General features: G+C 43.9%; 1 protein-coding gene across 1 annotated transcript in view; it reads right to left on the bottom strand.

The window, feature by feature from the left end:
- The window catches only part of LOC112075248 (ubiquitin carboxyl-terminal hydrolase 33-like), a 61185-nt gene extending 46523 nt beyond the window's left edge, over positions 1 to 14662 (bottom strand). The window contains 6 exon segments of the mRNA XM_070440831.1: positions 2161 to 2242; positions 5545 to 5655; positions 10472 to 10541; positions 13727 to 13838; positions 14370 to 14522; positions 14639 to 14662. Coding sequence (XP_070296932.1) covers positions 2161 to 2242; positions 5545 to 5655; positions 10472 to 10541; positions 13727 to 13838; positions 14370 to 14522; positions 14639 to 14662 — 552 coding nt within the window.
- Between the last annotated feature and the right edge of the window lie 194 nt (positions 14663 to 14856).

Genomic DNA, 14856 nt, shown 5'->3' with positions numbered 1-14856 from the left:
TGATAGTTATATAGTTATGATAGTTATGATAGTTATATAGTTATAATGATATAGTTATATAGTTATAATGATATAGTTATATAGTTATAATGATAGTTGATAGTTATAATGATATAGTTATGTAGTTATGATATAGTTATATAGTTATAATGATATAGTTATGATAGTTATATAGGTATAATTATATAGTTAATGATATAGTCATATAGTTATAATGATATAGTTAAAATGATATAGTTCTATAGTTAATGATATAGTTATGATAGTTATATAGTTAATGATAGTCATAGTTATAATGATATAGTTATAATGATATAGTTCTATAGTTATAATGATATAGTTCTATAGTTATAATGATATAGTTCTATAGTTATAATGATATAGTTATAATGATATAGTTATATAGTTATGATAGTTATATAGTTATAATGATATAGTTATAATGATATAGTTATATAGTTATAATGATATAGTTATAATGATATAGTTATATAGTTAATGATATAGTTATATAGATATAATGATATAGTTATATAGTTATAATGATATAGTTATATAGTTATAATGATATAGCTCCTCGTGGAGCTGTTTCCTCAGAATCCTGTGTTATAATGGCACATAGATATTACTGTACTGTGCCGTTTTGTTAGTTGTCAAATTAAGAAGTGGAGCCTACTAGCATGAATGCGCGAGTCCAACTTCAAGAACTCATTTCTAGGCTAGCCCTAGCGAGAGTTTTCATTTATATAGAGAGTTTATCTATATTTTTCCATGGTTGTCTATTTACAACTACAAACCGATGCTGGCACTAAGAACGCACTCAACGAGCTGTATAAAATACATTAGCAAACTAGAAAATGCTGATCCAGAGGCAGTGCTCCTAGTGGCCGGGGACTTTAATGCAGGTTAAATCAAATCTGTTTTACCTCATTTCTACCAGCATGGTACATGTGCAACCAGAGGAAGAAAAAACTTGAGACCACCTTTACTTCACACACAGAGATACGTACAAAGCTCTCCCTCCCTCTGACCATAATTCTATCCTCCTGATTCCTACCAGTGACTCGCTCAATACAGAAGTGGTCACATCAAATAAAATACTATTTTATTTGTCACATGCGCCACTTGCGCCAACAGGTGTAGACCTTACCGTGAAATGTTTACTAACAAGCCCTTAACCAACAATGCAGTTCAAGAAAGAGTTAAGAAAATAAAAACCCCAGTCTCAATGTCAACAGTGAGGAGGCGACTCAGGGATGCTGGCCTTCTAGGCAGAGTTGTAAAGATAAAGTCCTATCTCAGACTGGCCAATGAAAAGAAAAGATTAAGATTGGCAACTGAACACAAACACTGGACAGAGTTACTCTGCCAAGAAGGCCAGCATCCCAGAGTCGCCTCTTCACTGTTGACGTTGAGTCTGGTGTTTTGCGGGTACTATTTAATGAAGCTGCCAGTTGAGGACTTGTGAGGCGTCTGTTTCTCAAACTAGACACTCTAATGTACTTGTCCTCTTGCTCAGATCTGCACCGGGGCCTCCCACTCCTCCTTCTATTCTGGTTAGAGCCCGTATGCACTATTCTATGAAAGGGGTAGTACACAGCATTGTACGAGATCTACCCCCTGTATATAGCCTCGCTGCTGTTATTGTATTGTTGCCCTTTTTATTTTTACTTTCGTTTATTTAATAAAACTTTTTCTTAACTGCGTTGTTGGTTAAGGGCTTGTAAGAAAGCATTTCACGGTAAGGTCCACACCTGTTGTATCCGGCGCATTTGATTTGATTTGAACATCCTCTCTCTCAGGAGCCTGGAAGTTCCTCCCTCCATTCATCAGGATGATAAATCCCAGCATGCCTTACCAGAGCAGCGTGACAAACTAATATTCCCTGACTAAAACTACAGAACAAACCGTGAACTAACACTGTATCAACCATTAGCAATGGTGTCAACCTTAAGAGAAACGAAGTGTTAAATCAGTTCATGCTTGCGATGGAGGAAAGACAGAGACATGAATCTATTCTTTAGTTTACTGGTTGTGTAACAACCCCAGAGAAGAACAAGGGGAGCCTGTCTGCCTGCCTGGAAATAGTATCTTTCATACAGACACCCGTTTTACCGTATTATAAATCATATGAGATGATACAATGAGAAGACAACCTACCTGTTGTGAGTATCCTCTGAACATGGGGTTAACAGCCTTGATCCCCTGGAACAGACCGGTAGGGACGACATAGGATGGCCTGAAGCACCACAGGAAGAAAAGGATAGGACTGTGTGAAACACCACAGAACAAGAATAGCTTACATTTGCTTTTATTATGAACCTATATTTAACCAGGGGAACCCACTGAGACCAGGGTCTGATCCCCATTAGTTCCTGCCAAGGCAGCAGCTACTCTTCCTGGGTTTAATTATGGCTCCCCATTAGTTCCTGCCAAGGCAGCAGCTACTCTTCCTGGGGTTTTATTAGGCAGGAACTAATGGGGATCCATAATTAACCCAGGAAGAGTAGCTGGCTGCCTTGGCAGGAACTAATGGGATCCAAGGCAGCAGCTACTCTTCCTGGGTTTATTATGGATCCCCATTAGTTCCTGCCGAGGCAGCAGCTACTCTTCCTGGGGTTTATTATGGATCCCCATTAGTTCCTGCCGAGGCAGCAGCTACTCTTCCTGGGGTTTATTATGGATCCCCATTAGTTCCTGCCAAGGCAGCAGCTACTCTTCCTGGGGTTTATTATGGATCCCCATTAGTTCCTGCCAAGGCAGCAGCTACTCTTCCTGGGGTTTATTATGGATCCCCATTAGTTCTCTGCCAAGGCAGCAGCTACTCTTCCTGGGGTTAATTATGGCTCCCATTAGTTCTGCCGAGGCAGCAGCTACTCTTCCTGGGGTTTATTATGGATCCCCATTAGTTCCTGCCGAGGCAGCAGCTATCTTCCTGGGGTTTATTATGGATCCCCATTAGTTCCTGCCAAGTAGCAGCTACTCTTCCTGGGGTTAATTATGGCTCCCCATTAGTTCCTGCCGAGGCAGCAGCTACTCTTCCTGGGGTTTATTATGGATGCCCATTAGTTCCTGCCAAGGCAGCAGCTACTCTTCCTGGGGTTTATTATGATCCCCATTAGTTCCTGCCAAGGCAGCAGCTACTCTTCCTGGGGTTTATTATGATCCCCATTAGTTCTGCCAAGGCAGCAGCTACTCTTCCTGGGGTTTATTATGATCCCCATTAGTTCCTGCCAAGGCAGCAGCTACTCTTCCTGGGGGTTTATTATGATCCCATTAGTTCTGCCGAGGCAGCTGATCTACAACACAACATACGTATGTGTATAGTGCATATGTTATCGTGTGTGTGTGTGTGTGTGTTTTGTACCCGTGTGTGTGTTCACAGTCCCTGCTGTTCCACAAGGTGTATTTTTATCTGTTTTTTAAATCTGATTCTACTGCTGCATCAGTTACCTGATGTGGAATAGAGTTTCCATGTAGTCATGGCTCTATGTAGTACTGTGCACCTCCCATAGTCTGTTCTGGACTTGGGACTGTGAAGAGACCTCTGGTGGCATGTCTTGTGGGGTATGAATGGGTGTCTGAGCTGTGTGCCGGTAGTTTAGACAGACAGCTCGTTGCATTCAGCTTGTCAATACCTCTCATAAATACAAGTAGTGATGAAGTCAGTCTCTCCTCTACTTTGAGCCAGGAGAGATATGTATATTGTAAATGTCCTAAGTCCTTCTTGTGGCACCTGACCACACGACTGAACAGTAGTCCAGGTGTGACAAAGCTAGGGCCTGTAGGACCTGCCTTGTTGATAGTGTTGTTAAAGAAGGTAGAAACTAGGGCCTGTAGGACCTGCCTTGTTGATAGTGTTGTTAAGGTAGAAACTAGGGGCCTGTAGGACCTGCTGTTGTATGTTGTAAGAAGTAGAAACTAGGGCCTGTGACCCCTTGTGATAGTGTTGTTAAGAAGGTAGAAACTAGGGCCTGTAGGACCTGCCTTGTTGATAGTGTTGTTAAGAAGGTAGAAACTAGGGCCTGTAGGACCTGCCTTGTTGACAGTGTTGTTAAGAAGGTAGAAACTAGGGCCTGTAGGACCTGCCTTGTTGATAGTGTGTTAAGAAGGTAGAAACTAGGCCTGTAGGACCTGCCTTGTTGATAGTGCTGTTAAGAAGGTAGAAACTAGGGCCTGTGGGACCTGCCTTGTTGATAGTGTTGTTAAGAAGGTAGAGACTAGGGCCTGTGGGACCTGCCTTGTTGATAGTGTTGTTAAGAAGGTAGAAAGTAGGGCCTGTAGGACCTGCCTTGTTGATAGTGCTGTTAAGAAGGTAGAAACTAGGGCCTGTAGGACCTGCCTTGTTGATAGTGTTGTTAAGAAGGTAGAGACTAGGGCCTGTAGGACCTGCCTTGTTGATAGTGTTGTTAAGAAGGTAGAAACTAGGGCCTGTAGGACCTGCCTTGTTGATAGTGCTGTTAAGAAGGTAGAAACTAGGGCCTGTGGGACCTGCCTTGTTGATAGTGTTGTTAAGAAGGTAGAGACTAGGGCCTGTGGGACCTGCCTTGTTGATAGTGTTGTTAAGAAGGTAGAAAGTAGGGCCTGTAGGACCTGCCTTGTTGATAGTGCTGTTAAGAAGGTAGAAACAGGGCCTGTAGGACCTGCCTTGTTGATAGTGTTGTTAAGAAGGTAGAACTAGGGCCTGTAGGACCTGCCTGTTGATAGTGTTGTTAAGAAGGTAGAAACTAGGGCCTGTAGGACCTGCCTTGTTGATAGTGCTGTTAAGAAGGTAGAAACTAGGGCCTGTAGGACCTGCCTTGTTGATAGTGTTGTTAAGAAGGTAGAAACTAGGGCCTGTAGGACCTGCCTGTTTGATAGTGTTGTTAAGAAGGTAGAAACTAGGGCCTGTAGGACCTGCCTTGTTGATAGTGCTGTTAAGAATAGAAACTAGGGCCTGTAGGACCTGCCTTGTTGATAGTGTTGTTAAGAAGGTAGAAACTAGGGCCTGTAGGACCTGCCTTGTTGATAGTGTTGTTAAGAAGGTAGTAGAAACTAGGGCCTGTAGGACCTGCCTTGTTGATAGTGCTGTTAAGAAGGTAGAAACTAGGGCCTGTAGGACCTGCCTTGCTGATAGTGTTGTTTGAGAAGGTAGAAACTAGAGCCTGTAGGACCTGCCTTGTTGATAGTCTGTTAAGAAGGTAGAAACTAGGGCCTGTAGGACCTGCCTTGTTGATAGTGTTGTTAAGAAGCAGAGTAGCGCTTTATTATGGACAGACTTCTCCCCATCTTAGTTACTGTTGTACCAAAGATGAACACTACAAAATGACGTTTCCGTTCAAAAGGGCAACTAATATATAGAATCAATCAAAACATTTGTTTTGTCATCAGAGTTCTAAATTCACATTCTGGGACCAAATAATCAAGTTTTAGAAAGACCTGTATGTCATTCCAGGACTGCCCTCATTTCTGAGGCTGCGAGCCCTAACATCTTATAAACTGTCAGGATAATACTAGCAAGTAAATACGTGTGTGGACTACAGTGAGAGAATGAGATGTGTACCTGTTCTGTGCCAGAGGTCTGACAGCAGTTTCTGGTAGCTCTTACTCAGAGCAGGCTTCTTGTCTGTCCTCACCAGACCTCCACACTCCACAAAGAACTGGGTCAGCGGAGGACTGGAGAGAGAGAAGATCTGGGTTAGAGGAGGACTGGAGAGAGAAGAACTGGGTTAGAGGAGGACTGGAGAGAGAAGAGAAGAGAGAGAAGAACTGGGTTAGAGGAGGACTGGAGAGAGAAACTGGGTTAGAGGAGGACTGGAGGAGAGAGAGGAGAACTGGGTTAGAGGAGACTGAGAGAGAAGAGAGAGAGAGAGAGAGAAGAACTGGGTTAGAGGAGGACTGGAGAGAGAGGAGAGAGAGAGAAGAAACTGGGTTAGAGGAGGACTGGAGAGAGAGAGGAGAACTGGGTTAGAGGAGGACTGGAGAGAGAAGAGAGAGAGAGAGGAACTGGGTAAGAGAAGGACTGGAGAGAGGGAGAGAGAGAAGAGGAACTGGGTTAGAGGAGGACTGGAGAGAAGAGAGAGAGAGAGAGGAACTGGGTTAGAGGAGGACTGGAGAGAGAGGAGAGAGAGAAGGAACTGGGTTAGAGGAGGACTGAGAGAGAAGAAGAGAGAGAGAGGAACTGGGTTAGAGGAGGACTGGAGAGAGAGAACTGGGTTAGAGGAGGACTGGGAGAGAGAGAGGAGAACTGGGTTAGAGGAGGACTGGAGAGAGAAAGAGAGAGAGAGAGAAGAACTGGGTAAGAGGAGGACTGGAGAGAGAAGAGAGAGAGAGAAGAACTGGGTTAGAGGAGGACTGGAGAAGAGGAAGAACTGGGTAGAGAGACTGGAGAGAGAGAAGAGAACTGGGTTAGAGGAGACTGGAGAGAGAAGAGAGAGAGAGAGAAGAACTGGGTTAGAGGAGGACTGGAGAGAAAGAGAGAGAGAGAGAAGAGACTGGGTAAGAGGAGGACTGGAGAGAGAGGAGAGAGAGAGAGGAACTGGGTTAGAGGAGACTGGAGAGAGAGGAGAGAGAACTGGGTTTAGAGGAGGACTGGAGAGAGAAGAGAGAGAGAGAGGAACTGGGTTAGAGGAGGACTGGAGAGAGAGGAGAACTGGGTTAGAGGAGGACTGGAGAGAGAGGGAGAGAGAGAGGAACTGGGTTAGAGGAGGACTGGAGAGAGAGAGAGAACTGGGTTAGAGGAGGACTAGAGAGAGAGAGCAGTGGCTTCTTCCTTGCTGTGTGGCCTTTCAGGTTATGTCGATATAGGACTCGTTTTACTGTGGATATAGATACTTTTGTACCTGTTTCCTCCAGCTACTTCCCAAGGTCCTTTGCTGTTGTTCTGGGGATTGATTTGCACTTTTCGCACCAAAGTACGTTCATCTCTAGGAGACAGAACGCGTTCCCTTCCTGAGCGATATGACGGCTGCGTGGTCCCATGGTGTTTATACTTGCGTACTATTGTTTGTACAGATGAACGTGGGTACCTTCAGGTGTTTGGAAATTGCTCCCAAGGATGAACCAGACTTGTGGAGGTCTACAATTTTTCTGAGGTCTTGGCTGATTTCTGATTTTCCCATGATGTCAAGCAAAGATGCACTGAGTTGAAGGTAGGCTTGAAATACATCCACAGTACACCTCCCAATTGACTCGAATTATGTCAATTAGCCTATCAGAAGCTTCTAAAGCCATGATATCATTTTCTGGAATTTTCCAAGCTGTTTAAAGGCACAGTCAACTTAGTGTATGTAAACTTCTGACCCACTGGAATTGTGAAACACTGAAATAATCTGTCTGTAAACAATTGTTGGAAAAATGACGTGTCATGCACAAAGTAGATGTCCTAACCGGCTTCCCAAAACTATAGTTTGTTCACAAGAAATTTGTGGAGTGGTTGAAAAATGTGTTTTAATGACTCCAACCTAAGTGTATGTAAACCTCTGACTTCAACTGTACCTCTAATAGCACCATAAGGACATGTTGTGACGTTGTATGCCCTCAGTCAAGAGATCCCCTCGCCAGTCGAGACACTTTCTAGAACAAAACCATTGTATTAATGAATTTTGGTCGGGACCTAAAGTTCCTCCAGCACGTAGAGGAGGTGACTATGACAACAAACGACTCCAAAGAGAAGCCATGTGGATACAGTCGTATGAAAAAGTTTGGGCACCCCTCTGAGGCTGCATAATAATTTACTCTGTCGTCACAGAAAATGATCACAGTGGCATGCCATTCATTTTCTAATAAAATCTGAGTACTGGGATATTGTCCAGACAAAGATTTTTAGTGTAGCAATATTAAGTTGTATGAAATTAAATCAGATGTGAAAAATAGGCTATGCAAAAATGTGGGCACCCTTGTCATTCTGTTGATTTGAATACCTGTAACTACTTAGCACTGATTAARTGGAACACACAATTGGTTTGGTGAGRTCATTAAGCCTTGAACTTCATAGACAAGTGCATCCAATCATGAGAAAAGGTATTTAAGGTGGCCAATTGCAAGTTGTTGTTCTCTTTGACTCTCCTCTGAAGAGTGGCAACATCGGGGCCTCAAAACAACTCTCAAATGACCTGAAAACAAAAGATTGTTCAACATTATGGTTTAGAAGAAGGCTACAAAAAGCTATCGCAGAGATTTAAGCTGTCAGTGTCCACTGTGAGGAACATAGTGAGGAAATGGAAGACCACAGGCACAGTTCTTGTTKAGGCCAGAAGTGGCAGGCCAAGTAAAATATCGGAGAGGCAAAGGCGAAGGATGGTGAGAACGGTCCAAAACAGCCCACAGACCACCTCCAAAGACCTACAACATCATCTTGCTGCAGATGGTGTCACGTGCAGTTCAAGCATTTCATGACTTCAATAGGAAGAAGTGTATGGGAGAAGTGATGGCGGAAAGAAGCCTTTTCTAGCACACAACGCCACAACAGAGTCGGCTTGGAGGTATGCAAACGCACATTTGGACAACCAGCTTCAATTTTGGATAAGGTGCTGTGGATGATGAACACAAAGATTGAGTTATTTTGGTCTAAAGGGACGTATGCATGGCGGCAAAAAGAAAAGGTTCCAGAAACACTTTGCACCACAGTAAAATTTGGTGGGGTTCATCATGCTGTGGGGCTGTGTGCTGTGGGCTGTGGGGTGTGGGCTGTGTGGCGTTGTGGCCGTGCGGTATTGGGATCTTGTTAAGTTGAGGGTCGCATGGATTCCTCAATATCAGCAGATTTCTGTGGGAAATAAATTTGAAGAATCAGTGAAAGTTGAAGTTACGAGGCGCTGGATATTTCAACAAGACAAACGACCCAAAACATACTGCTCAAAATTCCGGATTTATGCAGGAGGAACAAGTAAATGTTCTGGAATGGCCATCCCAGTCCCAGACTTGAATATCATTGGGAGAATCTGTGGGATGATTTGCACGGGCTTGTCCTGCTCGGAACATCAACCTAACTGAACGGAGATGTTTTGTAAGGAGGAATGGTCCGATACCCATTCCAGACTCAGACCACTCATTAGAGGCTACGGGAAGCGGTCTAGAGGCTTTATTTTAGCAAAAAGGGCTCTGCTAAATATTGATGTGATTTTTCCTATTGGTGCAAAATTTATGCCCTGGTCTAATTTGCTTTTATGCATATTGCACATTTTCTGTTAATCTCCAATAAACCTCATTTAAACTATGAAATTTACATGCTTCCATCAGTTATTGTATAGATCAAAATGAAATTGCTGATCCAAACACCCAATTATTTATAAATGGAAATCATGGAAATTGTCAGGGGTGCCCAAACTTTTTCATACGACTGTATATAGATTACATTCTGTATCTCCACACAGTTTAAACTAAGAATTAGATTTCACCTCCTTCCTATAAGCCGCATTTAGTCTGTTACACAAGAACACTGTCCATATCAGTTTTGTATATCGTTTATGAGTCGACCCAACTTATTTATGAAAGGCTGTGCCTGATGACCTTTGTGGTGGGCCATCTCATGAATTGACGTGATGTATTTATGTGAGCGGACACCTGGGGACGATTGATTTGTGAGTTGCCCTTCGTTCCCGCTCCCATCCCCTATAATCCTGTATCTCTTTGAGACTAATTTATATACAAGGTAGACCAGAGGGGCCACGTCCCTGATTGGCAGATGAGTGGTAACCCTGATTAGAAGCACCTGCTGCTCATCTGTTGTTATGGTAACCCTGATTAGAAGCACCTGCTGCTCATCTGTTGTTATGGTAACCCTGATTAGAAGCACCTGCTGCTCATCTGTTGTTATGGTAACCTTGAATAACCACCTGCTGATCATCTGTTGTTATGGTAACCCTGATTAGAAGCACCTGCTGCTCATCTGTTGTTATGGTAACCCTGATTAGAAGCACCTGCTGCTCATCTGTTATGGTAACCGGGATTAGAAGCACCTGCTGCTCATCTGTTGTTATGGTAACCTTGAATAACCACCTGCTGCTCATCTGTTGTTATAGTAACCCTGATTAGAAGCACCTGCTGCTCATCTGTAGTTCTTTATAAATGCTGTTTTGAATTAAAGTAAGTTGTACCTACACACTGAAGGCTGGTAAAGACGAAACGTCTGTGGCCACGATCCCTGACGCAGTAAAACATTGAATAATGAAGCTTTATGCAACATTCCATGAGTGTGAACCCATTCCACCTCTTTCTTTGTGTGTCTCTCCCTCTCCATTTAATGGGCTGGAGGGCCAGAGGTTAGGAAGATGGTTGACATCTCACCAGTTAGAGAGGGCCTGCAGGGCTGGGGTCAGGGTGAAAGGTTAGATAGGGGTTTGGTAGAGGTTCTCACCAGTTAGAGAGGGCCTGCAGGGCTGGGGTCAGGGTGAAAGGTTAGATAGGGGTTTGGTAGAGGTTCTCACCAGTTAGAGAGGGCCTGCTGGGGTCAGGGTGAAAGGTTAGATAGGGGTTTGGTAGAGGTTCTCACCAGTTAGAGAGGGCCTGCAGGGCTGCGTTCATAAAGCAGGTGTTTCCTATGTTCTTCAGTCCCGTCAGACCTAGTGGAGAGAGACACACACATATATCCTGAGACACACACACACACACACACACACACATCTATCCTGAATGCCACCCGTCACCTTGACAGCTACTAGCCCCGATTCATTAGTCAATGTTTAACTACTAGGAGTTTGATTTGGCACTAGGTGGAAGAGATCAGCTGAGAGACTTGGGAACTATGGTCCAGGTGGAAGAGATCAGCTGAGAGACTTGGGAACTATGGTCCAGAGATCAGCTGAGAGACTTGGGAACTATGGTCCAGAGGAAGAGATCACCTGAGAGACTTGGGAACTATGGTCCAGTGGAGGAGATCAGCTGAGAGACTTGGGAACTATGGTCCAGGTGGAGGAGATCAGCTGAGAGACTTGGGAACTATGGTCCAGAGATAGCTAGAGACTTGGAACTATGGTCAAGAGGAAGAGATCACTGAGAGACTTGGGAACTATGGTCCAGTGGAGGAGATCAGCTGAGAGCTTGCGGAACTATGGTCCAGGTGGAGGGTTCAGCTGAGAGACTTGGGAACTATGGTCCAGTGGAGAATCAGCTGAGGACTTGGGAATATGGTCGTCGCTGAGAGGAATATGGTCCAGGAAGAGATCAGCCTGAGAGATTGGGGAACTATGGTCAGTGAGGAGATCAGCTGAGAGACTTGGAACTATGGTCCAGGGAGGAGATAGCCTGAGAGACTTGGGAACTATGGTCCAGGTGGAGGAGATCAGCTGAGAGACTTGGGAACTATGGTCCATGGAGGAATCAGCTGAGAGACTTGGGAACTATGGTCCAGGTGGAGGAGATCAGCCTGAGAGATTGGGAACTATGGTCCAGGAGAATCAGTAGAGACTTGAACTATGGTCCAGGAAGAATCAGCTGGAGAGACTTGGGAACTATGGTCCAGGTGGGAGATTCAGCTGAGAGACTTGGGAATATGGTCAGGTTGGAGGAGATCAGCTGAGAGACTTGGGAACTATGGTCCAGGTGGAGGAGATAGCTGAGAGACTGGAACTATGGTCCAGGTGAGGAGATCAGCTGAGAGACTTGGGAACTTATGGCCAGGTGAGGAGATCAGCTGAGAGACTTGGGAACTATGGTCCAGAGGAGAGATCAGCTGAGAGACTTGGGAACTATGGTCGCAGGGAGAGATCAGCTGAGAGACTTGGGAACTATGGTCAGAGGAAGGAGATCAGCTGAGAGACTTGGGAACTATGGTCCAGGTGGAAGAGATCAGCTGAGAGACTTGGGAACTATGGTCAAGTGGAGGAGATCAGCTGAGAGACTTGGGAACTATGTCCAGGTGAGAGATCAGCTGAGAGACTTGGGAACTATGGTCCAGAGGAGAGATCAGCTGAGAGACTGGGAACTATGGTCAGAGGTAGAGATGAGCTGAGAGACTTGGAAACTATGGTCCAGGTGGAAGAGATCAAGCTGAGAGACTTGGGAACTATGGTCCAGGGGAGAGATCAGCTGAGAGACTTGGAACTATGTCCAGAGGAAGAGATCAGCTGAGAGACTTGGGGAACTATGGTCCAGAATCACGCTGAGAGACTTGGGAACTATGGTCCAGAGGAGATCAGCTGAGAGACTTGGGACTATGGTCCGAGGTGGAGAGATCAGCTGAGAGACTTGGGAACTATGGTCCAGAGGAAGAGATCAGCCTGAGAGACTTGGGAACTATGGTCCAGAGGAGGAGATCAGCTGAGAGACTTGGGAACTATGGTCCAGGTGGAGGAGATCAGCTGAGAGACTTGGGAACTATGGTCCAGAGGAAGAGATCAGCTGAGAGACTTGGGAACTATGGTCCATAGGCACTCAGTCAGTTTAACAGTGATATTAGTCATATCATGTGTGATTTGATCCTGTATTTTAAGCCCTGGTCAGAAATGTGCTTCTATACCTGCATTGCTTGCTGTTTGTGGTTTTAGGCTGGGTCTTGTAGTAGTAACATAAGACACATGGATAACATATAAAGACATAAGACAGCTGAACATTAAAGTAACGAACCACATGTTCACGTTGATCATGAGACTGTGGTAATGGAGATATACTAAGGGACGTTCTGGCCCTCTTATTTTCTCCATTGTGCTGACAGATTGACCAGACACATGGGCACCTAAAACAATTGGACACACTAGACTTATAGTCTACACATTCCACTAAAAGCACACATACCAGAGAAATATGCCTAAGGCAACTGGACACTAATGATAAGAAGAGACATAGAGTCTGCCAATTCCAATAAGGACATACCAGAGAACATGCTGGGGCATTGAYTTAAATACAGGGTTGAGTCATAGGCCTAGAGGATAGATGGACATATATTATTTTTAAGACAAGCACGGGTCTGGCCACTATTATAATTTAACTGAAAGCAGATAATGAGCGTTAGTAGGCGTGAACAAGCAGGAAGCCTGAACTAAAAAGATAATGATGGCAGGAAGAATTAGGGGAAGTATGCTTATTTGCATATGGGATGGACCCATATGCTATTTATGTATAAATGTTGGAACCGGGGTTGGGAAGTGGTGTGTGTTCTGCGGGACATTCCGGCTTTGATATACTTTGTATTAAAAAGCATGTTTGAATTCACAAAGTTCTTGTAAGTGTTATATTTCTGAGATGATTTTCCACGACAGTCTCTATACAGCACTTTGTGACATCAGCTGATGTAAAAAGGGCTTTATAAATAAATTTGATTGATTTGATTGAAATGAAGATGATGCTGAACAGTTTAATGAAAACGCTTTAAAGCTGCACTATGCAGACATCGCGCCACCATTTCCTGGTTGTTCTAATAGTTCGCCTAATTTCAGTTTATGTGACAAAAACAAGCAAGTCTAGTGTAGATAATCATTGTACCATCTAAACCGTTGAGAAATACATTTTCCAGAACCAAAAATATTGTATTTTCAGCTGTTTGAAGCTGATGTAAAAAAGATAAAGATAAAAGACTCGTAAATGAAACTTAAGAACGGAAAGCATAGAAATAGCACACATAGAACAGATCTACTGCTTCTCAGACTGGCTTTCGATGAGAATGACAGATCTATAACACACATTTCTGTGTGAATTTGGTCAGGGTCACCCAGAAAATGGACATATTGCAGCTTTAAATTTAAAAAAAAGGTAAAAATCCAGGCATGTCACATTGCTTAAACACATGATGCTCTACGGAAGATGCTACTACCTCTGGGGCGGAGCTCCTCCTCCTCCTCCTCAGTCTCCATGCCCAGGTCTTCACAGCCACCAGTAGGGGGCAGTCTCAGAGAGGTGGAGCGGCCCAGCACCCTGCTACCCTCCTGGGGGACAGAAGAGCCAATCAGAACCATAAAAAACACAGTGACCTATCAGCAGCGTGAGGAGACAACAGTGGAACAGCATTTCACGTAAAGACAGAAAACAACATTACATAACTGAATGATTATGGACTTTAAACGTGGTCTCAAAGGATGTGAAATAATCATTAACAATATGATTGAATCTGTACAGTGTTCATGGTATAGGTTGATTTGGTCGGGTTTGAGGCTTTAGCTATAGACAACAGTTTTAATAATGAGGGAACATAATGATTTGAGATTCAGTCATTAATTAGTCAACCAATCAATCAACCAATCAAGGTATCAGTCAATCTATCAATTCAGGTATCAATCAATCAGTTATCAACCTAGGTATCAATCAATCTAGGCATCAATTCAGGTATCAATCAATCTAGGTATCAATCACAATGAATTCAGGGATCAATCTATCAATTACTCAATGAATGTATGAATCAATCAATCGACCAATAAATAAATCGACCAACCAATGTTGGTTTCAGAGCGTAATATTACCTGTGTGTTGTTGGTGAGAGGTGATGTGAGGGTCTTGGTGCTGGGGACAGGGCAGTGAGGGCCCGGGTTACGCTCCAGGAACACCTCTTTCCCACAGGCATAACACCACACCCTCAGAGTGGTCAGGTTCACTGTCAGGTTGTGCCGCGTCTCCTGTTATAGAGGGGTTATAAACATGTTCATGTTCCTAGATGTTTATAAGGTGTAATAAAATTGTATAAAGGTGGTATAAGCAAATAAACAAATACAGTGTATTGTTGTTGACAGACATAGGTCAGACAGGACAGGTGCATTATTCATGTGTCTGCATTAGTGTTGGTAAGGGGGGCTAGGATGACAAACACCCCCTTAAGGAGCAGAGCTTCAGTGTGTAGACAGAGAATCTGTCAGGGCTGAAGGATGAGTGAGTTAACTGCCTTGTTCAGGGGCAGAACGACAGATTTTTACCTTGTCAGCTCGGGGATTTGATCCAGCAACCTTTGGTTTA

This window comes from Salvelinus sp. IW2-2015, unplaced genomic scaffold (genome assembly GCF_002910315.2).
Source record: "Salvelinus sp. IW2-2015 unplaced genomic scaffold, ASM291031v2 Un_scaffold3044, whole genome shotgun sequence".
Classification (NCBI taxonomy): Eukaryota; Metazoa; Chordata; class Actinopteri; order Salmoniformes; family Salmonidae; genus Salvelinus; species Salvelinus sp. IW2-2015.
This window is presented reverse-complemented; position numbering and strand designations above follow the sequence as displayed.